The sequence below is a fragment of the Ambystoma mexicanum genome, chromosome 4p, assembly GCF_040938575.1.
Source record: "Ambystoma mexicanum isolate Mex_15411 chromosome 4p, UKY_AmexF1_1, whole genome shotgun sequence".
Classification (NCBI taxonomy): domain Eukaryota; kingdom Metazoa; phylum Chordata; class Amphibia; order Caudata; family Ambystomatidae; genus Ambystoma; species Ambystoma mexicanum.
The window spans coordinates 307,033,422-307,058,946 of NC_090927.1; the positions used below are offsets into that span (position 1 = coordinate 307,033,422).

At 46.8% G+C, this 25,525-nt stretch overlaps 1 protein-coding gene across 1 annotated transcript in view; it reads right to left on the reverse strand.

Moving 5' to 3' along the window:
* The window catches only part of MFSD2B (MFSD2 lysolipid transporter B, sphingolipid), a 599,687-nt gene that overhangs the window by 16,758 nt on the left and 557,404 nt on the right, over positions 1–25,525 (reverse strand). The window contains exon 13 of the mRNA XM_069605873.1: positions 4,429–4,605. Coding sequence (XP_069461974.1) covers positions 4,429–4,605 — 177 coding nt within the window. The remainder of the gene's footprint in view (positions 1–4,428; positions 4,606–25,525) is intronic.

The window sequence follows — 25,525 nt, forward strand, 5'->3', positions numbered from 1 at the left end:
ACATTCATTGAGATGCCAGCAGTATGGTATCTCTGCTGACGGAACAAGCAGGGTACTTGCAAATCTCCCATCAAATATGGCCTAGTGCAGGGGGCTGCAACCTTTGACTCTTCATATGTTTAGGACTATGACTCCCATCAGCCCTAGCCAGAATAGTCAATGTTGAGGGATCACTGGAGTGGTAGTCCAAAAACATCTGGAGAGCTATTAGTTACACACCCCTATTCTAGGGGGGGCGCATCTTCTTGGAACAATAAGCACAAACTACTCAGTCTAGCACTCCTTAACAAAGCATTCGCAGCTGCGTACGTAGGGCTTGACTAGAGTGCACTGAGGCGCTATAATCGGATCTGCAGGCACAGATTGAATTCACACGGGCCGGGACTGCACACAGATTCGAGATTGTGGGAGAAGTGATCTTATCTACATTAAATACAACTCCATCAAAGGGGCTATGCAATTCTAGCCATTCCCAGCACCCCTCCGATGCGTCTTCAGGGGCTCAAAGAAATCCTCTCCAACATTTGGAGTGACTTTATTTTTCTTGTGTGTTAGGTCATGTGTTGTCCCATGTCAAATGTAGGATGTGAAGATATGACAGCGGTATAAAGATATCTCTCAATTATCACTGCCCCATCGCACAAAATTTGGCTTGACTTTGGATTGTACTTAATCGGGCCCTAGAACGCTTCACTGTCACACTCAGATGTATATTGGGCCACCATCATAAGCGGCCCCACGTGCTGTGTGAGTTTAGCCAATACCATACTCCAGGTAGCAAATCACTGGGATTCACTCTTCATCATTGTTCATTTCTCTTTTTTGCTAGGCACATCTGCAACCACTTGATAATGTAATGGCATTTCTGCAAGATATTGTCATAGACTTAGAGCATAATGGACATATCATATGTGATGTGTTTATTGGCTAAGTACCACATGCCAAAATCCAGGGACATTGGCTGCCCATTAATGTTGCCTCTCAATTGAGAGTCTTGATTGGCATTTGGTGGATTCCTTGTCTAAATTGTGGATTCTTGAAATTATGCATTTTCTAGTTTTTTGTTTAACAAGTCTTTCAACTCTATTCCAAAATACTATAAACCCACTAAAGATTAATAAAGGTGGAACATCAAATGACTACATTTACCCAGGTTCAATCAAGTCTTACAAATAAGGCCCAAAGTTGTGTCAGGCAATCCCTACTTTCATTTGATGTATTCCTTCATTCAGTGTTTTCTTCAGGATGCTACTTCGCAGGGCTCAAGTCAGAATACAGTCCAGTGGGAGGAGCTCAGAGAACGGAAAGGGCAAAAGGCAAAGTAACAGATAGGTATTCAGAGGTTTATGACATTCAGTGCGGTCATTAATGGCATGCAAGTTCTCTGGTAATATGATCCAAAGTAAAAATGCCTGTGCTGAAAATAAATGCCACCAGTAACATCCCCACTTTTTCTTTAAAGAGGCTAATCTTCCTATGTCCCCTTTTCTGTGCTTTTCCAATCCGTCCGTACCTATTCCACTTACGCGTCTGCCAGGGGAGATTTCCTTCTGAAATAGAGTCTCTCTGGAGAATTTATTTTGAAATGGAATCCCAGAGGCAAGAGTCTCTAAGCGAATGATTATTGTTTCTGACACCAGAATTCTAACAGCAGCATCTGGACCCTGCATGCTCTGCTTCTATGTGTAATTACCGTATTTTAAAAACTAAACACAAAAAAGACGGATTATTTTTGGCTGTTTTTTGTGTCGGCTTTAAAATGCGGCAATATCTCTTTCTGTGCCCTCCCTGCCCCTGACAAGGTGATCCCCACCCACACCCTCTCCGCATTCTTAATCGGGGGGTTTAACCCACCTGAACCCTTCCTTTCCCCACCCACCGCCTCCTTCCCAGCACAACACACACTCACTACGCACACAGACATACACTTACCTTACACTCCCGAGACAGCTCTTCCGGGTCCTGGTGAGCCGGTCAGCCCCTGCACGCACTCCTCTGCGTCGCAGGGGCTGACAGTTCGATTTGGTCGGTCACAGAGCGGTCTTTCCAATTCAAATTCTTTTTTTTAACGGGTCTTTTGACCTAGAACACATGATCTAGGCGCTGAACTGTTTTACTGCTTTACTGATGGAGGCTTCCTGCTTCCTCACAGTGATGTTGCATTAGGCCTTTGGGAAACGCAGGTACGGTATAGCCACCGAACATGAAAGTGCATGATCTAGTCTACAAGTCTCCTCCCCTGCTGGTAACAGATATTTCCTTGAGGGCGATGAGTGAGCTGCCCTCTGCTAATCTTAGCTCCCCATTGTGGGTGTAGTGGGTGATTGTCTAAGACAGGAACTTCTCCTACCAGGAACCTGAAGACCAAATGTTCCCACTTAAAGGTGATTGAAAGGATACAGCAGACAGGCGAGTTTCTTTCTGCTTCTTTATTTAAGAGCTTATCTACGCCCCACTGGCTTCCTTCAAGTCAGCTCTCTTTCTGTTACTCTGTGCTTCTAAAGATGCAGAGCACATCCTAAAGGAAGATGCATCTTCTCACCATTCTACCTGAAGTGCTCTACATTCTAGTGTTCCAGGCATAGATGCTGCATAGGGCATAATGTTAGAGTGAGCCTTTCTGGCACCGGAAGCAGATTGAGCGTTTGGCTGGTCTCTCTGGCTTGAGCATGTTTTTGTCACTATGTTGTTACTCAAACAGCAATATTCTTCACATTTTCCTGTTTGTGATCTCCTTTTGCATCGTCGCTCCATACACCACGTAGCAGTAGTTTAGCTTGGAGTTTAACAATGCGTCCATGCTGACTGCACACATTTCCCTAGCAATGAGTGAGGTATTCCTCCCCAGCTGGCTTACAGCTGATCATCATTATTCATGGCCTGGTATGAACGGGGGTTAAACCACTGAGGTCACAGAAGTCATGTGTTCAATAAAGAAAGGTGGTAATACCCAGATACTATAACCCCGGATACACTACCCCAGGAAATTGCAGGCAAGACATATGGCAGTAACATTGCTGGGTTAGTGTACACAGCTCTCATTTTCATCAAGAAATATTTACAGTGGGCCCAAATCCCCTTTGGTCAGCAGAGTGCACTGTCTTATTGCAATATTTATCTTCTTGCTCCCTGCATAAGGGCAATGCAATGGCAGGGCTTAAGATGGCCCTAACTCATTGCCACCTTCTCCATGAATAAAAGAACCAACCCCACAAATGCCCCAGACTTAGAAATGATAATACCTTGCACCACGTCTGTGGACACAGGCCGCAGGCACGGCCCCCCATCCATGCACTATAGAATGCAGCTATGGCTATGCAATTGCAGTCTAGCAGCTCACACAGCCGTCTACACTAAAACCCCTGACGTACCTCAGCACCTCTGCCATTAGTATACAGCGACAACCTACGAAGAACTCCAGTCTAGCTGGCCACACAGAGTCTCCAGCACTAGCACTCTATCCTAAACCACCAACAGCACCAAGGGCCTGAGCAAAGGTAAGTTCCTTTCATTTTAAACATAGGGAACTACACGGGTGCTAAGAGTTGAGGGGAAAAGTGGAGTGGGGAAGGAAGGGGGCACTGGCTGCTCAGAATGCGGGCTTGTACCATACAATACAGCACCCTGTCCAAGCATGCTGATTGGCCAATGCCCCCTTCCAGGGTGATAATTAAGCAATATTACCTGATCAGGGGGGTATTACCAGGCCCGGCAATGCCCCCCTGCTCGGGTAATATTGCTATTAGTACCCCAGCACCTTGTACCAGGGTACTAATAGTGATTAAGTTGGGAAAGGTTTCGCAACTTAAAAACAATGGCAGCCATGTATCGGGGAGAAGAGAACTACACCTAGCCCCTTCTCAATGTTCATGGCAGCTAGTCGTGTGTCAGGGAAGGGCAGGGAATACTACTGTTACCAGCGCAGGTGAGGGAGAATGAAACAAAAGTAAGTAGGGTGGGGATGGGAGGGCACAAAACAAGTAGAAAAGATGGCTGAGGGAGGAGGACACAAGGGCACTCTTACCTTACAACTGGCAGGGGAAGAGGGCAGCCTCCTGCTTTGATGAGGCTTAGACCGGGTGCTTTGCCGTGTGGTAAAGCCCAAGTTCTTTACCTCCTCATTGGCTGGGAGGACTAAGCTATGCCTCCGCTGGGTACTTATGTGCATTCTCACCCGCTGTTCCAGCAACCTGATTGGCTGAGCGCCTTTCCTCCGGTGCGAATGGAGCATGTTCCCTCCCCCAGCCTCCTCTTATCCCTTTAGGCAATGTGTGCCTCTTGTTAAACAGCCTCTGCTACTAGACTAATGTATCAAAGCACAGGCTTGTACTTTTTACCATTGGGAGATAAATACAATATACTTCCTTTGGTCACATTTTAAATCCGCACTCATTGCAGTGAGAATTGTAATCAAGGGTTTGATCTCACCTCATCATTGTGAGAGCACGTTCTGTTTCCTTTCTCCGTTCTTCAGTGATTGGGTAGAATATGAGGATGATTAGACCAAGTACGATCATGACGGCAGGTACTGCCCCAACCAGGAGTTTGAGGGTGATGATCACTCCTTCGGACTGCTTGCAGGCCCCACTGCGATATCCAGAGAATCTATCAGAACAAAGGATGCAGAGAAATTGCACTGTTAATGACAGAGGTTGACATTATAATTGAACTTAGTTTTGCAATTGTTACATTTATGTACATTTATATACATAACTATGGCGCCATAAAAGGCCATGATTTTAGCAAACCTAACCCGTGTTCATTAGAGCCCAGATCATTTGATAATAGTGCATAAAATATGGTCAAGATAAACCTTTGGAAAACTTTTATCAAATTGAGTGAGGAACAGAAAAGTTTTCATATCTTTGCGAAATAGCATTACTGTTTGAGCCCGCCAAAGAAAGACATGAAGGCAATTCCACAGACACGGCAGGGCAATAAAAAGCACTTCTGGAAATTATCAACCCATTGGCCAGGCTAGGGGGTTGGTGGAAAACAACAGCCTTGTAAGAGATACAGGCTAGCTTCATTCTGATACACGCTACCACAGGAAGCCAGTTAGGCTAAGCTAAGAGGAGAAACATGGTTGAACTTCCTTTTTACCAACACCAAGCAGGATGTGGAATGCAGAACTGATCTGATATGCTGAAGGGCTTATTTAGATACTCCCATGCAGATGGCATTACAGCCACCCACATGTGAAAGAACCAGTGCATGAACAATAGTGGAACATAAATCTGGTGAAATAAACGGTCTGTTCTTACGAAGGAGATATGAGAAACCTGAAGGTGTCTCCCTAGCTGCTGCCCAGGGATCTGTCGTCCAGGTGGCCAGAGAACGGCCATCGCTACTAGATCCAGTTCCAGGGGGTGGACCAGTGAGGGAGGATTACCTGGATGGGGGGTCCTCTGGGAATCAGAGTGGGACACCGACGGTTGAGAAGCGGTATCCCCCTTCCTTCAACAACCTTTCCCCATCCTACCACGTAGGACATTCAAAACCACTGCCCCCGCCTTCCAACACAAACACTTTCGGGCTACACACTAGAGAATGGACTAACACCAGGCCGTTTACCTGACATGTCCCAATACAAGGGTCAGGCAAAGTCAGGCAATTGATCAAAATCACACACACCTGACAGCCCTTTCCCTTCCCCACAGGGATAAAAGGTGGAGCAAGAGAGCACAGTACGAGCACGGCAGACTGCACGACGGCACAGCTAACCAGGCACAGAAGTTCAAGAGAAGGAGAAAGGCGGCGGGAATCGAGAGGGTGTTGAGAAGAAAAGTGACCTTGCCATTTTCGTCCCAGGCCGGTGGAACCTTCGTGGAAGAGGGCATAAAACTGTGAACAATAGCACAAGTGTCTTGCAGAAGATGTCAACGGGACACGGGGGAAGCCTATGCCAATAAGCAGGAGTGAGGGAAGCGCATGCGACTGTGTTACCGGCCTTGACTCAAATGAAGCCGAAAGCCAATTGGTTCATCACAGCCGGTGAGTCGAGGGGAGAGCCGATAAGAACCGGGCTGTGTTGAATGAGAATCGCAAAGTCGCAAGTTTGAACCAAGTTCAATGAACTGTAAAAGTGTTGAGGGGAGACGAGCTTCAGAGGGGACCAGCACCAAGTGGGTGCTAACTCGAGAGACTCTGGTCAATCCCAGAGTGAATGAAACTACAGAAACCAGGCCGTAGGAGAGCAGCCAAGACAGGTCAAAGTGGCCATACAGGATGTCAGGCAAAATCCCTGTACAGTCGAAAGTCTTTGATCTACGAACTTGAGGAAGTAAGGGAAGTGAATCCCAAATTGAGAGAAAAGCAAGCAAGGGAAGTGAATCCTGCATCAAGAGAAAGTAAGGTATGTGAAGTTGGCAAGAGTGAACCCGACCGAGGGATGCTGATGAGAAGGGGGCAAGTCTAAAGTCCCAGGAAACAGCGTGCTGACAAGACTGAACCCAGCCGAGGGATGTCCACTGGAACTGTTTAAAAAGACATTGGGCTTCATTACGAGTATGGAGGCAGCCATGCCCTTGATAAGGGCATGGCTGCCTCCATACCGGGTCACAGTACCGGGTTCCTTCAATGAGGAATAACCGGGTAATTCTGACTTTGGAGGACTCAGTAATTCCTCCTTGAAGGAAGCCATCCCCATTCCCATTGTGCCCCCATAGGGCTCAATGGGAATGGGGAGGGAGCTAATAACGGGCCCGTTAATAGCGGGCCCGTTATTAACTCCCTGGTCCCCTCGCGGGACCCACAAAAGACGCCTGGTTTGACCAGGCGTCCTTACCAGATCCCGCAAGGGAACCTCGTAATAGGGCATCCCGTAATGAAGGGTGCCGGTCCCGTACCGGCACCCTTCATTACGGGAGCGCCTATGTTATAATGATGCCCATTAAAATTTGTGAGCGAAGGAAAATCCTTAGAGAACCCAGGGAAGGGAGGCTGAAAGTAAAAAAGGGACAGCTCCCGGAAAAAGGGGACCCAGAGGTGAAAATTCCCAATAACCCAAAGTGGAACTAAGAAACAAACTTTCATTTTGTTAAAAATAAATGTTTTGATTTGTTATTGGAACATGTCAGGCCCTCGAAGGCAAGAGACTTTCTAGGGAAACGAGACTTGGCCATTGAGGCTTCTGATAAATTGGAACAGAACTGTCGATCCGTGCCGTGAAAGCTTGATTGTGTGCTGTGCTCCAAGATCCCACCTTACCCTGTGCTCAAAACGTGGGGAAGGGAGACCGAAGCTGCCACATCGTGACATATTATTTGAGAACACTTCTTACTTTTCTTGAAAACTATCCTGCATCCTTTTCTTAGCTGTGAGGTTTGGCAATAGGTTTCTTTTTATAGGCCTTTTGATTTTGACACAACGCCACTAGGACTGCCTTATTTTCATTTGATGGTCCACGCTTGGCCCATCGTTGATTTAGGTTTAGGCGTTTTTCCACCCTGAAAACATTGTTCAATAAACACCCTTGAACTGTGATCACTTGTGTCTGTCTTTACTGTTGTCACCATGAGTTCCTCACATATGGTGTCAAAAGTGGGATGTGACTCAAATGAAACAAATTGGGGAACCCTACAATTTCAAAAACTTAGTCAGAGTGCCTTTAACCCTTCCACTGCCACCAGGGAATCAATAGGGTTTGATATCTGTAGCAGTAGAGAAACTATTATACCCCCTGTTAAAAGAGGATTGATTCCTACAGACTTGGTCTTGATACCCACTCTAGGGTGCTATATAAGATGAGCGCCAAAATCTGGCTTAGCATGGAAGTTCGGGATATATGTCTTACTGGGCGTTATTGGCCCTGAAATCTGGGGAGATGTGAAGATTCTCTTACAGAATCATGGCGAAGTCCCTTTTGAGGTACGCCTGGGAGACCAAATTGCACAGGGAATTTTGGAAAGGGCTCTGTTCTCTCAATTCAAAAAAAGCAAACCAGATAACACAGAAAGAGGTAACTTAGGCTCTGGTGAAGCTGATAAATCTCTTAACATAGACAATAAGAAAGGAGAAGAACCCACCATCTATTCCGACCTAGCCTTAGCCCAGCGAAATGATCCAGCCCTTGCTGAGGCTTTCGTACAAGCAATTCCAGAAAAGCAAGCCATAGAGAAGAAAATTCCTTTTTTTCTTTTTTAAACTTGCTTTACTTTACCGAAGAGAAACCTACCGAGAAGGTTTTATAAAAACCCAACTGGTAATACCAAAAAGCCACCAAAAAAAGTGCTAGAGATCGCACATTCCCATTTCATAGGAGGGCATTTGGGACACGTTAAAACTCAGGTGCATATTAATGGAAAGTTTTACTGGCCCGGTATGCACACCGATATAAAAACTTTCATACAAACCTGTGAAATATGTCAAAAGACCAGCCCCACATCCCAGTGTCTGCCCCTCTGAACCTGTTGCCGATCATAGAAGTCAGCTTTTCTAGAATTGATATGGGCATAATAAGACCTCTAGAAACATCTAAATTGGTCAAGAAGCATGACCTGCTGATCGTAGATTATGCAACCCGATATCCCAAGGCATTCCCAATGCAAAATAATACAACTCAGCAGATCCTAAAACATCTTCTACCGTATTTCTCTAGGGTCGGTTTTCCTAAAGAAATATTAACCAACACCTTGCGAACTTCTGTGACCCGTCCTCAAACCAAAGGTCTAGCAGAAAGATTTAATAAGACCTTGAAACTAATTGTACGAAAACAGGTAGACAAGGTTGGGAAAGACTGGGAGCGAATGATCGCATGGGAACTATTTGCAGTGAGGAAACCCCCCAAACTTCCACAGGGTTCTCTTGCTTTGAGCTACTCTATAGAAGAGAACCAAGAGATGTCATGGACATGCTCTGGGAAACCTGGGAAGAATGAGAGGAGGCTCCCATTCCACTATCACAAACCGCCACTAGAATGCGAGAACACATGAAGTTGGTTCGGGACTTAGTTTGTACTCGTATGGGAAAGGCCCAGAGCCAACAAAAGACCAACTATCATAAAAAAGTAAATGTAAGGTTTTCTCTATTGGACAACAAGTACTAGTCCCTTTACCCACCTCAGAGAACAAACTTGTTTCCAAGTGGCAAGGACCCTAAGAGGTAATAAAACTAATGGGAACATGCACGTATTAAAAGGCCAAACCAGATCGAAAACAGAAAGTTGACTTATATCACATCAACCTCTTAAAAGAGTGGAAGGAGAACCCATCAGCCACCCATGCCAAAATAGTAGCCTGCCTGGTCCCTGAAGATATAGATAATTTTGATTGAATTCCTTCTGAGTTATCTATTCAACAACAAGAAGATCTAAAAGATCTAGTCGCCTCGTTGCCTGATGTATTCTCAGAAAAAACAGGAAGAGTAAAAGGTGCATACCATTATATTAGAAACCCTAAAGGAAAAGTAGTCCATTTAAAACCTGATCGTCTTCCCGAGGCATGAAAACAGATAGTGATCGAGAAAGTCAACAAGATGTTGAATGCTAATATCATTGAGCCCTCCTCAAGTCCATGGTCCTCTCCTATCATGTTGGTCTCTAAACCTGACCGTTCCTGGAGATTCTGCATAGACTTCCATCAAGTTAATGCCATATCAGACTTCGATGCCTATCCCATGCTATGCATCGATGACCTCATTGATAAACTCGGAACAGCCACCTTTCTATCCACCCTAGATTTAACAAAGGGGTACTGGCAAGTCCTCATATATGGGCCCAATATGGAAAAAACTGCGTTTTCAACGCCCCTGGGATTATTCCAGTTTAAAGTCCTCCCTTTTGTCCTACACGGTGCACCAGCTACTTTCCAACGCCTTATGGATAACATTCTACAGCCCTATTCTGATTTCGATGGAGCTTACATTGACGATATTGTCATTTATAGTAAAACCGGGGAGGACCGCCTCTTCCATCTTTATACTATCATGAAAGTCCTCAGGAATGTACAACCCCAACATGAAAAGGTAAAGGCCATCTTGGATACTCCAACTCCCAAGACCAAAAGAGATCTTAAGACTTTCCTTGGTCTAATAGGATATTACTGTAGGTTTATCCCTAACTATTTGGATAAACCAGCCCGGCTGACAGATAAACTTAAAAATGCAGAACCCGAGAAACTCCATTGGAACAATGACGAGATATGCTATAACATCCTAAAGCAGACATTATGCCAAAACCTATTCCTAAAGGTAGTCGATTTCTCGAAAGAATTTGTGGTTCAGACAGACGCCACTTTTACAGGGTTAGGAGCCATCCTGTCCCAAATCTGTAACGGACTAGAACACCCTATGCTATACACCAGTCGCAAATTATTCCCATGTGAAAAAAACGACTCTGTGGTAGAACTAGAGGCCCTAGCCATCAAGTGGGCCATTATCTTATATATTATCTATTGGGACGAATGTTTAAACTGGTTACCGACCACTCACCCTTAATTTGGATTAGCCAACGTAAAGAGTCCAACCCTCGGGTCATATGATGGTTTCTAGACCTACAAGCCTATTGTTTCACAGGGGAGCACCGTTAGGGAATAGACTAGGGAAAACGTGGATTTTCTTTCCAGGTTCCCCTGTGAAGCAAATGTGGCTACATCGCATGGAGGAAGGGCATGTGAGAAACCTGAAGGTGTCTCCCTAGCTTGTCAGCGGGATCTGTCAATCAGGTGGCCAGGACACGGCCATCGCTATTGGATCTAGTTCCTTGGGTTGGACCAGTGAGGGAGGATCACCTTGGTGGGGGGTCCTCAGGGAGGGGGAGTGAGACACTGACGGCTGAGATGCAGTATCCCCCTTCCTTCAACACCCTTTCCCCATCCTACCACGTAGGACATTCAAAACCACTGCCCTCCCCCTTCCGACACAAACACTTTCGCACGACACACTAGAGAACGGACTAACATCAGAGCCTTTCACCTGACATGTCCCAAAACGAGGGTCAGGCAAAGTCAGGCAATTGATCAGAATCACACACACCTGATAGCCCTTTCCCTTCCCCACAGGGATAAAAGGTGGAGCAAGAGAGCACAGTATGAGCACGGCAGACTGCTCAACGGCACAGCTAAACAAGCACAGCAGTTCAAGAGAAGGAAAAAGGTAGCGGCAATCGAGAGGGTAGCGAGGAGAGAAGCGACCTTGCCCTTTTCATCTCAGGCCCGCGGAACCTTCGTTGAAGAGGACATAAGACCGCGAACAATAGCACAAGTGTCTTGCAGCAGATGTCAACAATACCCGGGGCAAGCCTACGCCGATAAGCAGGAGCGAGGGAAGCTACCGCGAACATGGTACCGGCCTTGACTCCAGTGAAGCCGAAAGCCAAGCGGTACATCACAGCCGGTGAGTCGAGGGGAGAGCCAATAAGAACCGGGGTATGTTGAATGAGAATCGCAAAGTGGCAAGTTCAATGAACTGTAAAATTGTTGAGGGGAGACCAGCTGCAGAGGGGACCGGCACCATGTGGGTGCTATCTCGAGAGACTCTGGTTGATTCCCAAGTGAATCAAACTACAGAAACCAGAAGGCCGTCGGAGAGCCACCAAGATAGGACAAAGTGGCCATACACAAGGTCAAGCAAAATCCCTGTACAGTCGAAAGCCTTTGATCTACAAACTTGAGAAAGGGAATTGAATCCTGCATTGAGAGAAAAGCAAGCAATGGAAGTGAAAAAGAGAAAGTAAGGGATGTGAATCCCACAACACTTGAAAGTAAAGTGAATATGAATTTGGCAAGAGTGAACCCGACCGAGGGATGCTGATGAGAAGGCGGCAAGTCTAAAGTCCCAGGAAACAGCGTGTTGACAAGAAGAAACTGGCAGAGGGATGTCCACTGGAACTGTTTAAAAAGACATTACGATTTGTGAGCAAAGGAAATGCTGTAGAGAACTCAGCGAAGGGAGGCTGAAATTAAAGAAGGGTCAATGCCCAGAAGAGGGGGACCCAGGGGTGAAAAATCCTCACCCAAAGTGGAACTCAGAAACAAACTTTCATTTTGTTGAAGAAACCTTTTGTTTTGTTATTCGGACATGTCAGGCCCCCGAAGGCAAGAGACTGTTTCTAGGGAAATGAGACTTGGCCATCGAGGCTCCTGATAAGTTGGAACAGAACTGTCGATCTGTGCCGAGAAAGTTTAAGTGTGTGCTGTGCTCCAAGACCCCACCTTACCCAGTGCACAAAACGTGGGGAAGGGAGACCCAAGCTGCCACATCCTGACATATTATTTGAGAACACTTCTTTCTTTTCTTGAAAACTATCCCGGACCCCTTTTTATGCTAGCTGTGAGGTTTGGCCACACAACGCCACTAGGACTGCCTTATTTTCATTTGATGGTCGACGCTTGCTCCCATCTTAGATTTAGGTTTAGTTTAGGCGTTTTTCCACATTGAAAACTTTGTTCAATAAACACCCTGAACTGTGATCACTTGTGTCTGTCTTTACTGTTGTCACAATGAGTTCCTCACAGAAGGTAAGCTGATAATCAGCTCTCTTGGCTTTTTTTGTCAATGTGGAATATTAAGGATTACTTTGCTCCAAGAAGCCAAGATGGATATGATCTTCCTGCTAATTGCATATTTGATCATGCTTAATAATTAGTGTAAAGCACCATTACAAAAAAACAATATCATAATAAGACCTTCCTAAGAAGCCCCTGTGAAATATTCCTTTGCTGAGAGAGGACTTTGGACCTACAAGAAAGCATGTTTCAGCTGGACCCAAACCCAATCCCCAAATTAAGTTATTCAGGTTTCACTAAATAAAGCTGTAACCTCCCTGAGTCAGAGAGCAGCTCATAATTTATAATGGGAAACACTTCAGCAAGGGCAGAACATATATTGATGGAAATGCATGTTTATAGAAATTCAAAAGGAAATCAATGTATTAATTACCATACCTGCAAAAGAAAAAAGGTCATATGGGGTTTTGACAACCAAATTAAGATGAGTGTAATTGTGGATAAATGGTGGCTTACAGTTGAACACTAAAACAATCAAACCATTTTTAAGGGTGTGGTACCAAAATGTAGCATAACCCAATGCGCATCCGATTGTGTTATGAGCCACAACACAGAAGCCCTACAGTCAAAGTGTTAGTCTCAGGAATAAAGAATAGGACCTCACCTTTAAATCTACACACTAATCTTCCCCATGGTGGATTTCAGGGTTAGGAATTCTGCACGAGGGAAATCTGGTGAACTTACTACACTGTTCTTCATTGATCTAGCAATTCCGGCCATTCGAGGGAGAGGGGTACCAGCCTAATCTGGTGAAGTCACGTTTCATTTTGGAATGCTAGATGATCAACATGGACACTGGCAAGATGAACACCCTTGGGATGAGGCTGTCTTTAAGACACAGACATGAAATGTTTGATCATCCTTCAATGAAACTTATTGTGCTGTTAATCAAAGCCCAAACAAACAGAACTGAAGGGCCCACTGGAAAAATGACCATTGGAAAGGCACATCACATTGCTGGCTGAGAGATAAATACAGCATTTTCACTGAAACTGCCACGCATCAAAATGTGGTGCACTATGCCCACTCACACCCACTTTTCCAAAATATATTTTATTAATGACTGAAATAAACAGCCATGTACTTTCAGCTGTCTTATTTAAAAACCAATGCTGTGTGAAAAGAGAAGAAATCCACTGATGCAAAAGCAAAGAGAACCATGATCAGTAAAATACACAGTATTTCAAAGAATAAAGGCTGATGTTAGAAAATAAAATATGTGAGTTCATTCATTCAGCCAAGGACAATCTGTGGGTCTCTGGGCAGAATTCGCAAATGGTCCCACTGCAAGCCTGATGGCCCCTGGATCTGAAGAGAGAATTCCTTTGAATCTCTTGCATCCCAGCTATTTACAAGTGCAATAAAGTGTGGCCTGCCCTTAAGCGTGTTTAAAACAAACTTCCCCCATTGCCAGACCTGTTACCTCTAAAGGCTAATTTCTTTGCAGGGTCCCGCATTTAAGAACTGGCGAGCTGTTGGTGTGTACAATTAGGTATTTGTAGAGTAAATTGCAAGTTCATAACTATTATGCTTTTTGGATAAATGGTGAAACATTGCCACATGCCTGTGCATTATGGTGCAGACCCAGCTATCGTTTTTTATTAATTCCCCCATGATTAGCTGAAGCAGAATATATATAGTTTTGCCATATAGCTACTTGTTGGTTACATTTCACATACAAAAAAGGGGAATTTCAAATGCGAGTTGCAATATTTCTGTTCTAGACTCCTGAACCAATCCTTAGACAGGGGATGGGCTTGGGGGTTGGAGAGAAATGCAAAGGACCAATCAAAGGCGCGAGAGTTCTCACAGGGCAGTGTCCATATTGAAATCCTGATGGTGTCATACTGCTATATAAAGTTGATGCATTATGAGAGAAGGGGAGAGCTGACAATAACCAGCAGAAGGAGCGGCTAAAAAGATCACCAAGAGACAGCTGCCCAAAATTAACAAAGGAGATTTGCTGAAGTTTCGTCTGTGTGGAAATATTGCTGGGAAGACTAGAAAAGCAGAGGCTGGGATTCTTCACTGGAGCCAGAGAGAGAGAAGGGCTGTGGAATCCAATTTGACTGAAGTGCTGGCTAGAATTCTGTTTTTACCATACAAGCGAAGCTGCTCAGTCCCTGAGTGCCAAGTCCAGAGATTTCCAAAAGTAAGTAAATGGTCCAACAAAAGGTCAGCAGGGGGATCTATTTAATCAACCTGCTCGCTTTCATTGGTGAGTCCTTTTCCATTAGTGAGTGGGGGCAAACTGTGTAGATCCTTAGCCTATTTGACTGAATATAAATATAATGAATTCCCATTTAGCAAAACACCCCAGGGTAATTTTTGTTAACATTCAAAATTAACAAAGCTCATTCCCAGTGTACGCTGAAAACTATAGCCTGTAATGTAATTGGGTAATCCTATTTGTCCTGTTGACCCCAACTTCTTTTGTTGACCTAAACTACAAAAATCCCTAAACGGACAACTTCCACAACACAGGCCTTTAAGTGGAGGGGGGTCTGAAATACAAACCTCAAAAGTGTCCCCAATCCCTACACCTGGCCTTTGAGTACAAGGGTGCTGCATGTAATAGATGCTTGGGTTTTGGGCTGTGGGGAGAAGCGCTTGCAAATGTGAGGCCTCAAGTATCCAACATTGTAAACCAAACTGCTAGCCTTTTTAAGTGCGCAGGAAAATTGAAATTGCACAACACTGCATATGTCCTGAAGGTGGCGTGTGTAGCTTTAGTGCAATCTCCATTACAGTAATTCAAATAAAAATATATTTTCTGTACACCGGCCTTGTTCTTGGCTCATTGGTGGCACATGGGGAGGGATCCAACGGGCATGATAGGAATCTGAAATAGGGCTGAACAAAGAATCCATTAAACAGTTTGTTGTGTGACACCTTAATTGGGGAGGGAAGGAACTTCCATGTTGAGAGTGGCATCTCAATAAACTGTTATATTATTGGATGTTACACATCTTTCTTGCGTCAAAGCCCCTCTGTAATCTGCATCACCAGTCACAGCACAACAAATCTCTCTGACTCTCAATTCTGAGTGTGTCATACCTGCAGTCTTACTGTATTTTCTTCAAACTCATGGATTCTCCATTATCCACATTCAGTGTACCTGCTTCCTGGAAAAATACAATTATGTATCTACTTATATCTATTGATAATCTATTTATAATTTAATAGTTTCCTGTCGCACCTATATTTAACCATTCAGCCACTAGGAAGCGTTCTGTCATTAGAATAATGCAGAACGTACAGACTTGTCATTGGAACGATGAAGGGTGGGCAGGTCCTGCTGCAAGAGGCATCTGGTCTTGATGGCCTCCTAGGCTGCAGCTGTTGGTCAGCTGTGGGTCCAAAGAGATTCTAGGATCAAGGGCCTTACACCTTGATGACTCTCCCTCTGTGCATCTCATGGTAAGATCTTGCTTGGAACACAAGACTATTGCCCTCATTACGAGTTTTCTGTTACCGGCGCCCAATATCCCGGTGTTACCAGGATATTACGGGTGTCGGCAATGGTGGTAAGTTTCATGGAATGATTTGGCCCCTATCACCGGCACCAGTAGTAACGGTGCCGGTAATAGGGGCATTTCTTTGCCGGTAGGGGCCTGAGCTCCTGGCAGTTCAGGCCCCTACCAGCAAACTCGGAGTGTGCCAGTCTGGGAACAATGACGGAACTGGTATTACCAGCCATTTTACCAGCATTTTTCCCAGACCGGCACACTTGTAATGAGGCCATATGACTGGGAACAAAATGTGGGACATGTTTCTGAAGGTCCTCTCCCAGTGGGCTCAGAATGCTTAGTTACAATTTTTGCAACAGACATGATTGGTATTTGATAAAACAAGCAAAATATAAAATACTATCTGTTGATATATCGTACACCGACTCTGCGCTCTTTCTCTCTGTCTCTCTCTGTGTGTCTCTCTCTCTGTCTCTCTGTCTCTGTGGATGAGAGCATATTGTGCGCCCTCTTTTGACCAATGGGGTGTGGTATGATCTCACTGTCTGTTTCTGTTAGTGCAGTGCCAAGCAAACAGTGGCAATCACGCAAAATGAAACATTGCCATGGTGCTCAAAGGAGAAACAAATAATGTGTTTTATATGACTGTGACCCTGTTTAAGGATTTAGATTTTCAGAGAAAAAGTGGGGTGTATTCTCAGCAAAAGAAGTTATTAAAAATTGAAATCAGGTATTTGTGCTGACATTGTAAACTGTCTCTTTTTAAAATTATACAATGCTCATTTTTAATGATCACTTCCACTACATATTGTAGCCATAATTTCAATATTAAACTTGTTTTACGAAGCAAAGCACATTATCAAAACCTAGAATAACCATATCCATTATTCCTATTGTACTCTTTTGAAATGTCTGCATGAGAAAATGGAAGGGAATAAAAAGCACCAGTGAGGGGTCCTGGCTGCTTTGCATAAAATAAAAGAGCATTTTAGGAGTATAAAAATGATATCAGAAATGTATGTCTGACAAATATGTCTGTGACAGGGTTGTCTGCATGAATCACTAAGTACATAATGAACACAGGGCTTGCTGCTCATTTCACAAAACTGACCCTAACTTTTGGTGTTTATGACCATGAACCACATATACTTATTTAGATAGACCTACGGTTGGGATGTGAGGGTATAATGGATGCGACACCTGTCACTCAATGTGTTCTGAGGGATGTACGCCTTCATGTTTCTAGATGTAATATTCCCTCACCAGAAATCCAGGAGCCTTCCTGAATTCTAGAAGAGGCAGGGTTGATGGGGCAAGTACATGCCCAGTACCCAATGCACAGATAATACACTATTATAACAATAGTTTCCAATTGCATACTAAAAAGCATTCTATGGTACCAAGAAGAAATGTAAATTCATGCTGGTATAATTTACAAAGATGGCAAGAGCCGGGCAGAATGTCCTTCAAACTTCATGGCAGGATTTCATTTTTAATACCTAATCGGTATTGATTGAGTTCTTAAAAGAATTCATGGCAGCTTTTGTGGAACTGAGTTAACAAGGACAAAGGTTTTCCAGAGGCAAAAATAATGAAGGTGAACTATTCTGAATACATGGCAAAGGGGGATACAAAGCGAGCTACCTTGAGAAAATGCTCTCTTCTACACTGCTCCATGAACTAAACAACGCGATATACCCCCCCGCACACAGCCTGCTCATGGGTTCTGCTGCCTTGAACACAGTGTTTGCCATACCTTGCTTGAGATCCTCTCTCACCGGTAGCCATGTGTCAAGGCAGCTCTAAACCCATATAAAATGAGGTAAGAAGGCTTACAACTGAAGATCTGTCTGTGGACGTGTCTATAGTATAATTGAATCCCATTGGCAGCGGCCACCACCCCCGGTGGGCTACTCTGCCATTCATTCCGAAACAAATAGGACTATTCCATTCTCCACAAAATGAATTGAACCTCCTATCATCCAAGCTGGATCTGACAAATAGCTCACAGCCACCACAGTCCTCAGGCGCTAGAATGGTCAGAGAGCTCAATGGCACTAGGGCACCACTCCTTCAGCTCTTGGCTTTCATTTTACAAAACATTTGCATCTGCGGCTTGAATCTAGTTTGTTCCCCATCTCCCAAAACGTGCACATGTAAGACAAGAGCTTAAAGGTTCATGCTCTGGTAACATGGAGCTATCTGCCCCCCTAGGCAGCCTTACCCTATGAAATTCTCAAAGCCGAGGCTGCAAGGCTGGACTTATGTAGCAAGAGCAGTTCACAATACTTCAGAGCAAAAAACACTAAACCAAAATCGTTACATGCCAGTCGGCCGAACTAAGGTAATATGTGGCATTGTACATGGATAGATATCCCTGGCCTCCTTATTGTTCAACAGTTATATGGCACCCTCAGTGCAGAAGGCTAATCCACACAGCCTACATTTCCAGACCTACGACTCAGGCGGTAAGGGTTTTACGGCAGCGTAAACAGCGCCGACCCTTACCGCCTGAGTACGAGGTCCCTTAGCGCCATGGCGGACTTAACACCTGTTTTTAGCAGGGGCCTCATTACGACCCTGGCGGTAAGGCGTATATTACGTTAACGCCGAGTAGCGAAGACGTAAATAGCACCTAATTCCGACCCATCGGGCACGTGCTTTACGCCATGGCGGTAATGTAAAGTACGCCATGGTGCTAATGGGCCAAAAACGGTCCTTACCGCCATCGCACACCGTCCATGGAGCACTACCGCCACGCACACCATATCGGTCACCGTACTTAGCGGTCACCGCAGTTAGCGGTCACCGTAAATAGGCGGAAGCGGAAATAGCGCCATCGCGCAGGAACGGGAAATGGCATGGCGGCCATCTTTAAAAACACAATCCATCGCCATCCTCCACTACCATACCTCATCCGGCCCCCATAACCATCCACACCCATCACCCACCCCAAAACCACATCCAACATGCCCAAAGTTGTAAAAAAGGCATGTGACAGGCAGCGCCAAGACCGCTTCACCAAGGAGGAACTTAACATGCTGGCAGAGACCCTGCAAGAGAATGCGGAAGTCGTATTCTCGACACAGATGACAAGGGCGGCTATCATGAAGAAGAAGGCGATATGGGCCCTAGTGGCACAGCGAGTGAGTGCAGTGGGGGCCGCACCCCGCACAGGCCAGCAGTGCCGGAAGCGCTGGGACGATCTGAGGCTCCGTGTCCGTAGCATCATTTCGGCTAACCGCAACCTAGCCATGTCAACTGGCGGAGCTCGAGGCGTGGGAGGAAATATGCGCATCCACCATAGGGATGGAGAGCATTGAAGGTGTCGGAGCCATGGAGAGAGGAGTGCCGACCCCAGGAGACGCAGGTAGGTGGCCAGAGCTATGCATGCCACACTCAACAAAGCCCCACTGTGCGAAGTACCCAGTCGCCCCATAGTGCTCATGCAACACATCGACAGGTGAACGTGCACAGACACATCCCAACACCACCCTGCAAACAAGCAGCATGCACACCCTAACTGCTGGAACACACATAGCACCATGCTACCTCCACACAAAAGCCACCAAACCTGTATGAAATGCGCTGCATGCACCGACTGTATAGATGTCATCCCCTAATGCATGTCCAATGTCCGCGGACCCATCAATAACACATCCCTCCTTTGCTCCACCACAGATTCCGACACAGAGCCCCAGGAAGAGGGCAACACCGCATCCTGTTCCTCCAGAATGGCCAGGCCGCAGGCATCCACCCCAGCCGTCCGGAAGGGAACCCACCGGCAGCCACCAACCCTGCCTGTGGTAGAGGACAGGCAAGTGCCAGCCCCCACTACTGCTGACACAGACACAGCAGCAGCAGCAGACATGCCACTAGTTGTGGCCACTGAGGGGACAGCCTCTGCCGCAAGCAGCACCCTTGGGGAGAGTGCAGCCATAGCGGCAGACTCTGACAGCGGGCCAGGCAGCATTGAGGACATTGATGTTGAAGGGCCCACTGCCCATCCACATTCCCCCGCAATTTCCCTAAGCCCCCTGCAGGCGGATGCCACACAGGGGCAGTCCGACTCCGACGAATGGCCAGCCACCCCATCCCCCCAGCCTGAGGTGGGCATCGCACCGGAGATGCAAATGGCACTGGCCATAGGCCAGCAGAACCAGCAGGCACTACAGGACATTGCAACACGGCAGCAACAACTAACTGACCTCCTCAATGCACATGTGGCACAGTGTGGTGGGCCATGGGATGCCATGGAGCGGTCAGCTGACCGTGTCACAGCTGCCGTAGAGAACTCCACAAGGAGTATATGCACTGAGCTAGCGGCTGTGCGCAATGAACTCAGTGAACTTGTGCACACCATCAGGGACATGCGACCGGATGTGGGGCGTGGAGCCTCATCAACCACCAGCTCAGCACAGAGCAGCCCCGTCCGTAGATCTGGGCGCACTCTCCGCAGCACGGCCAGGGGTGCCCCAGGGGCCATGGGAGGGGATACACATCCTTGACTTGCCTGTTCAGCAGGACTACTCCGCACCTTGTAGCACGGACACTACTGCACCATTGTTGGGGTGTTCAGGGGGGAGGTGGGAGGGGGTTGGGGGTGTGTTGGGGTGTTCAGGGGGGAGGTGGGAGGGGGTTGGGGGTGTGTTGGGGTGTTCAGGGGGGAGGCGGGAGGGGGGAGGGGGTGTGTTGGGGTGTTCAGGGGGGAGGTGGGAGGGGGTTGGGGGTGTGTTGGGGTGTTCAGGGGGGAGGTGGGAGGGGGGAGGGGGTGTGTCACAAGATTTCACTGTTGCAATACACATTTATCATTACCACAAACCAAATGTGTTGACATCTTTATTGCGTCCATGTGCTACATTGTTGTAGAGTCCACAGTGTGCATGTCCCACACACACACAGTGCGCCGAGTGCCGTCTCCATGTGACACGCATACGCTGTGTGTGCTAGAAGCATTGGTCAATGAGAGTCTGACGCATGACACGCCCCTCCTGTGCATCGCTGCCTCCTTGAGGTGGTGCCCCATCCCCACCCTCATCATCCTCATCGTCAGGTGGTAGCAATTCTACGTCAGGGGGCAGAGGCACATTTCTTCTGACGCACATATTGTGTAGCATGACACATGCCATGACGACCTTTGCAACCTTCTCATGCCGGTACAGGAGTGCCCCGCCAGACCTGCTGATGCAGCGGAAACGTGCCTTCAGTAGGCCAAAAGCTTGCTCGATCACTACACGCGTACGGGAATGGGCACGGTTGAAGTCCTCCTCATGCTGGTTCTGTGGGTTTCGGACTGGTGTAAGGAGCCACCTCTTCAGGGGATAGCCTGCATCACCTGTATGTGGGCAAGAATGTATGCGTCAGGGATGAGCTTGAGTGATGTACATGAAATGCCACCATGAATTGCATTGAACATTGATTTTGCACCAGTTTCTTCTGTGCTACTGGTTTCACACCGTGCAACCGCTATATTGTTATTGTTATTGTTATTTTGCACTTATATAGCGCCTTATATACCATTGGTTTGGTCTGAAGGCGCTGGTAGGTTGAACGTCCTTGGGAACCGAAGTTCAGATCAGTAGAGAGAGTAGGGAGAGTCAAAAGGTGTGTGTGAGCACCGGGTATGTGTGCAGCTCGTGCGGTACTTGTGTAATAGCTGCTTCTTAGCGGTAGATGTGGTGGTTGAGAGATCAGGATAATGTGTTAGTTCTGGCAGGATTTATCCAGGACGGATGTGGCTGCGTTAGGCCTGAGGAAAACGCCTGGCTGGGGGTGTGAAACCAGCAGTGTTTACATAGATTGATGTGGAGTAAGCGGTGTTAGTATGGGAACAGTTATACCGAATGGTGTCATAGTATCTCTGTGTTCTAGTTGAGTGGTGATGTAAAGGAGAGAGTAAGCGTGGTGGTGTGATTTGATGGGTTATATGCTCTTTCAATGTGCACATTTATGAATGCAACTTTTCCCAGAGAGGGTACCGGGCAAACTACAAAATTCATTTTCCCACGAGAGGCTAATGGGCGGTTTTCTAAATACTAATTTCCATGGAGAGGCTATTGGGCACACTCTAAATTGAGTTTTCCACAGAGAGGCAACTGGTCGCACTTGTAATATCAATATTCCAGAAAGGCTATTGGGAGCATTTCTAAATTCAGTTATCTAGAGGCTATTGGGTACATTTCTAGGTGCAACTTTATGGAGCGTCTATTGGATATACCTCTATAATCGACTTTCACAGAGTGTGCCACATGTCTCACATGTGCCGCTTTTGAATTCCAAGGCACGAGGTATGCAGGGGTGACATGTGCCTTGTGAGTACCGATCCACTGTGTCCGTTCAGGCTGTTTCTGTAGGTGACCTGGCACGTGTCCCGTGAGGGTTGCATTCACATGATAGCGGGAATGCAGTCTGGCTCATCATTACCCCAGTGAACAAGACTGTTGCCCATGGGGACAGTCTGCGGGCCTTGCTGTCTGTGTTTTGGTGCATTGTTGTTCCAGTCCATCATGTGCCTCCTTTGGGCACAGTCATGGGGAACAGGCCTTTCAGTAGGAGCTGTTGGTGACGTGCATGGACGTACATTTCTTTGGAGTGTATGTGGTCACGGTATGGTCAATGCACTTGTAGGTGGTTGTGTCAGGGTTGGGTGACACCTTCATTGACATGTCAGGTCTTCTTACGTCAGGCCTCATGTATGCAGGTGTCAGGTGACGTGAGTGCTGCCTCAGGGTGTGTTGTGGCTAATGCTAGTCGCAGCCTGATGGAGCATGCATCATTCCCCCCCCTTCCCGCCAGTTGGAGTATGCATCATTCCCCCCCCTGCATTGGTATGTCAATTACCCACCCACTTCACATTTCAATGCCCATGACATTGGACTCACCGAGTAGCCAGGTTCTGGGCCCTGCCTGTTGCTCCATGTAGCGTGGTAATGTTGAGTTCCTCAGGACCATTGAATCATGGGTTGATCCGGGGAATCGGGCACAACAATGTGTGAAGATACTGTTGGAGTCACAGAACATTTGCACGTTGATTGAGTGAAATTGTTTGCGGTTCCGGTACGGTACCTCCTGGGCACGTGGGACCGTCAATTCCACATGGGTGCAGTCGATGGCACCGATGCAACCAGGTATGCCAGCTAGTGCATGGAAACCCACTTTGGTGTTGGCAATCTCCTGGGCAGTCCGTGGTAGTGAGATGTGGTCATCTGTGTGCTTGAGGAGTGCATCCAGCACTTGCGTCAGTGTACGCGAAAACAATGGTTGTGATATGCCATGCAAGTGCCCTACTGTGTGCTGGTAGGTGCCTGTAGCCAGGAAGTGGAGCACGGACACTACCTTCAGTAGGGGGGGGGGTGGCGGTGGGTGTTTCAATCATGCTGGCGATGTCGTTGTGTATCATGTCCACGATGGTGGTGATGGTGTCCCGGTCCAGTCGATACAGGGTGCGGATCTGCTCAGCGGTGAGGTTGAATGGGTTGGGTCTGACGCGTGGGATTGGGGGCTGCCTGCGTGGTAGCACTGGCTGTGCTGGTGGGGCATGCTGGGCCTGCCTTGCCCTCCTTCTCCTCCTGCGTCTCCTCTGTGCAGCCTGTTGTTGTAGTTGTTGTTGTTGTTGTTGTTGTAGTTGTTGTTGTTGTTGTTGTAGTTGCTGTTGTAGCACTCGCATTGCTATCAGGTCCTCCAGCCCCAACATTGCTAGTCCTATCGGTAGCATTGTGGTGTGTGGCTGGGTGTGGGCAGGGGTGGGGTGTGCTCTTTTTGTGCTTCCTGTGTCTGTATTGCCTTCACCTGTGCTGTTTCTGTGCACCTGTGGCAGCTGCATTCACTTAACATGTCCCTTTGCGGTTGATTCGCGATGGCGTTGTTAGCGCCATGGCGGTAAGGTACTTTACGGGCTGGGTGATGGCATAAGGTGCATGTCCGCTTGGGTCGGCATTCGCGTACCTTACCGCCATGGCGCTAGTTACGGTGTGGGAGGTCGCGTGCACGCGCCCTTGGCGCAGTTAGCAGCAGCGTTGACTACGATGCCGCTAATGGCATCGTAGTTAACGGTCAGGGGTCGTAATCGGCCCTAGCGGAAAACGATGGCGGTAATCGTTTACCGCCATCGTTTTACGCTTAGCGCCAGGGTCGTAATGAGGCCCCAGGTGTTAAAATCCATGGCGCTAAGGGACCATGGAGTTAATTACGCCACAGTAATTTATGGTGGCGTAATTAACGCCTTCCCCACTCCCATTATGCCCTATGGGGCAAAATGGGAATGGGGAAGGGAAAATGGGAAAATGGGGATTTACCGCCCCACCAAGGTTGGAATGGGGCGGTAAGTCCGCCTACCACCATGGCGTAAACATAGTTTACGCCATGGTGGTAAAGTCACGGCCCAGGCGGTAACTTACCGCCTGGGTCGTAATGAGGCCCACATTTGGGGTCATTAAAGTTTCATATTCTTCATTGAAAAAAGATCATACGAGACACAGACCACTAAGAGGAGTGCTGTGGCAAAAGATGGGTCATTACAGTTTTGCTGGTGCAGTAAAAAAGCTGGTAAAATTGATGGTAATTCCGGCACCGGCACTTTTACAACACCAGCAAAACCCACGTTTGCTGGTTGTGGCACTGATTGACCTAAAGCCAAGAGCTGGAGGTAAAACTTGCCACAGCACCAAAGAAATGCTGGAATTACCGGCACCAATAATTCCAGTGCCGGTAATTCTGGAAATCCCCTTCATGGAGTGCTACGGGATTCCATGGAATGGGTATTTACCGACGATTCTGCCACTTGGAATATGCCGGTAAATCCGGCATTCCAAGTGGCAGAAACGGTATTACTGTTTTGGTGCATGTGGCCGGTATACCGGCATGATAACACCAAAACTGTAATGACCCCCAACGTATATTTCTACAAGGGTCCGACCTGGCACACCTTGTTCAAATTAAAAAAAAATGGTTGAGGCCGGGAGGAAAGCTGAAGTGGCAACATGCTCACCTTGGGAACTTGGCGATGACCTTGCGGGATGGGTTCGGTCCAGTGCTTAGAAGCTGTAAGAGTCTGGCATTGAGCATGATATAAATCATACATTTTAAAAAGTGCTGTGCTATTCCTTTGCCTTACATTTCGCTCATGCCAATGGGAAGGTGTGTTGGTGGTTGTGTCATTGCTTAGTCAAGTCTCAGAGCAGGATTTGCTTGTATTCTAAATCGCTTTTATAACATAATTTATCATGCACAGGAAGTGTGAATGTAAATTGGTTGATTCAATGAGTGTATTTTTTATTTCATCCTTTTCCGTGACCAGAAACCTAGTCGATGGGAGGGGGCTGCCAGTAATTTAACAATGACATCATTATATAGATAGGTTAGTGATGGAAAATGACACTGGCTGATGCAATCCTCAGAAACCTTCCAGCATCGTTGTAAAAAGGGTTCCGGTCAGTCGAGCTAGATGCGCGTTTAATCCCCGGTATAAAAGAACAATGCTCTGTCCCATTAAAGTTGGGAAATAGTGCAGCAGAACAAAGAAAAGAGGCAGAGACTGGCATGGCAAGAGCACAG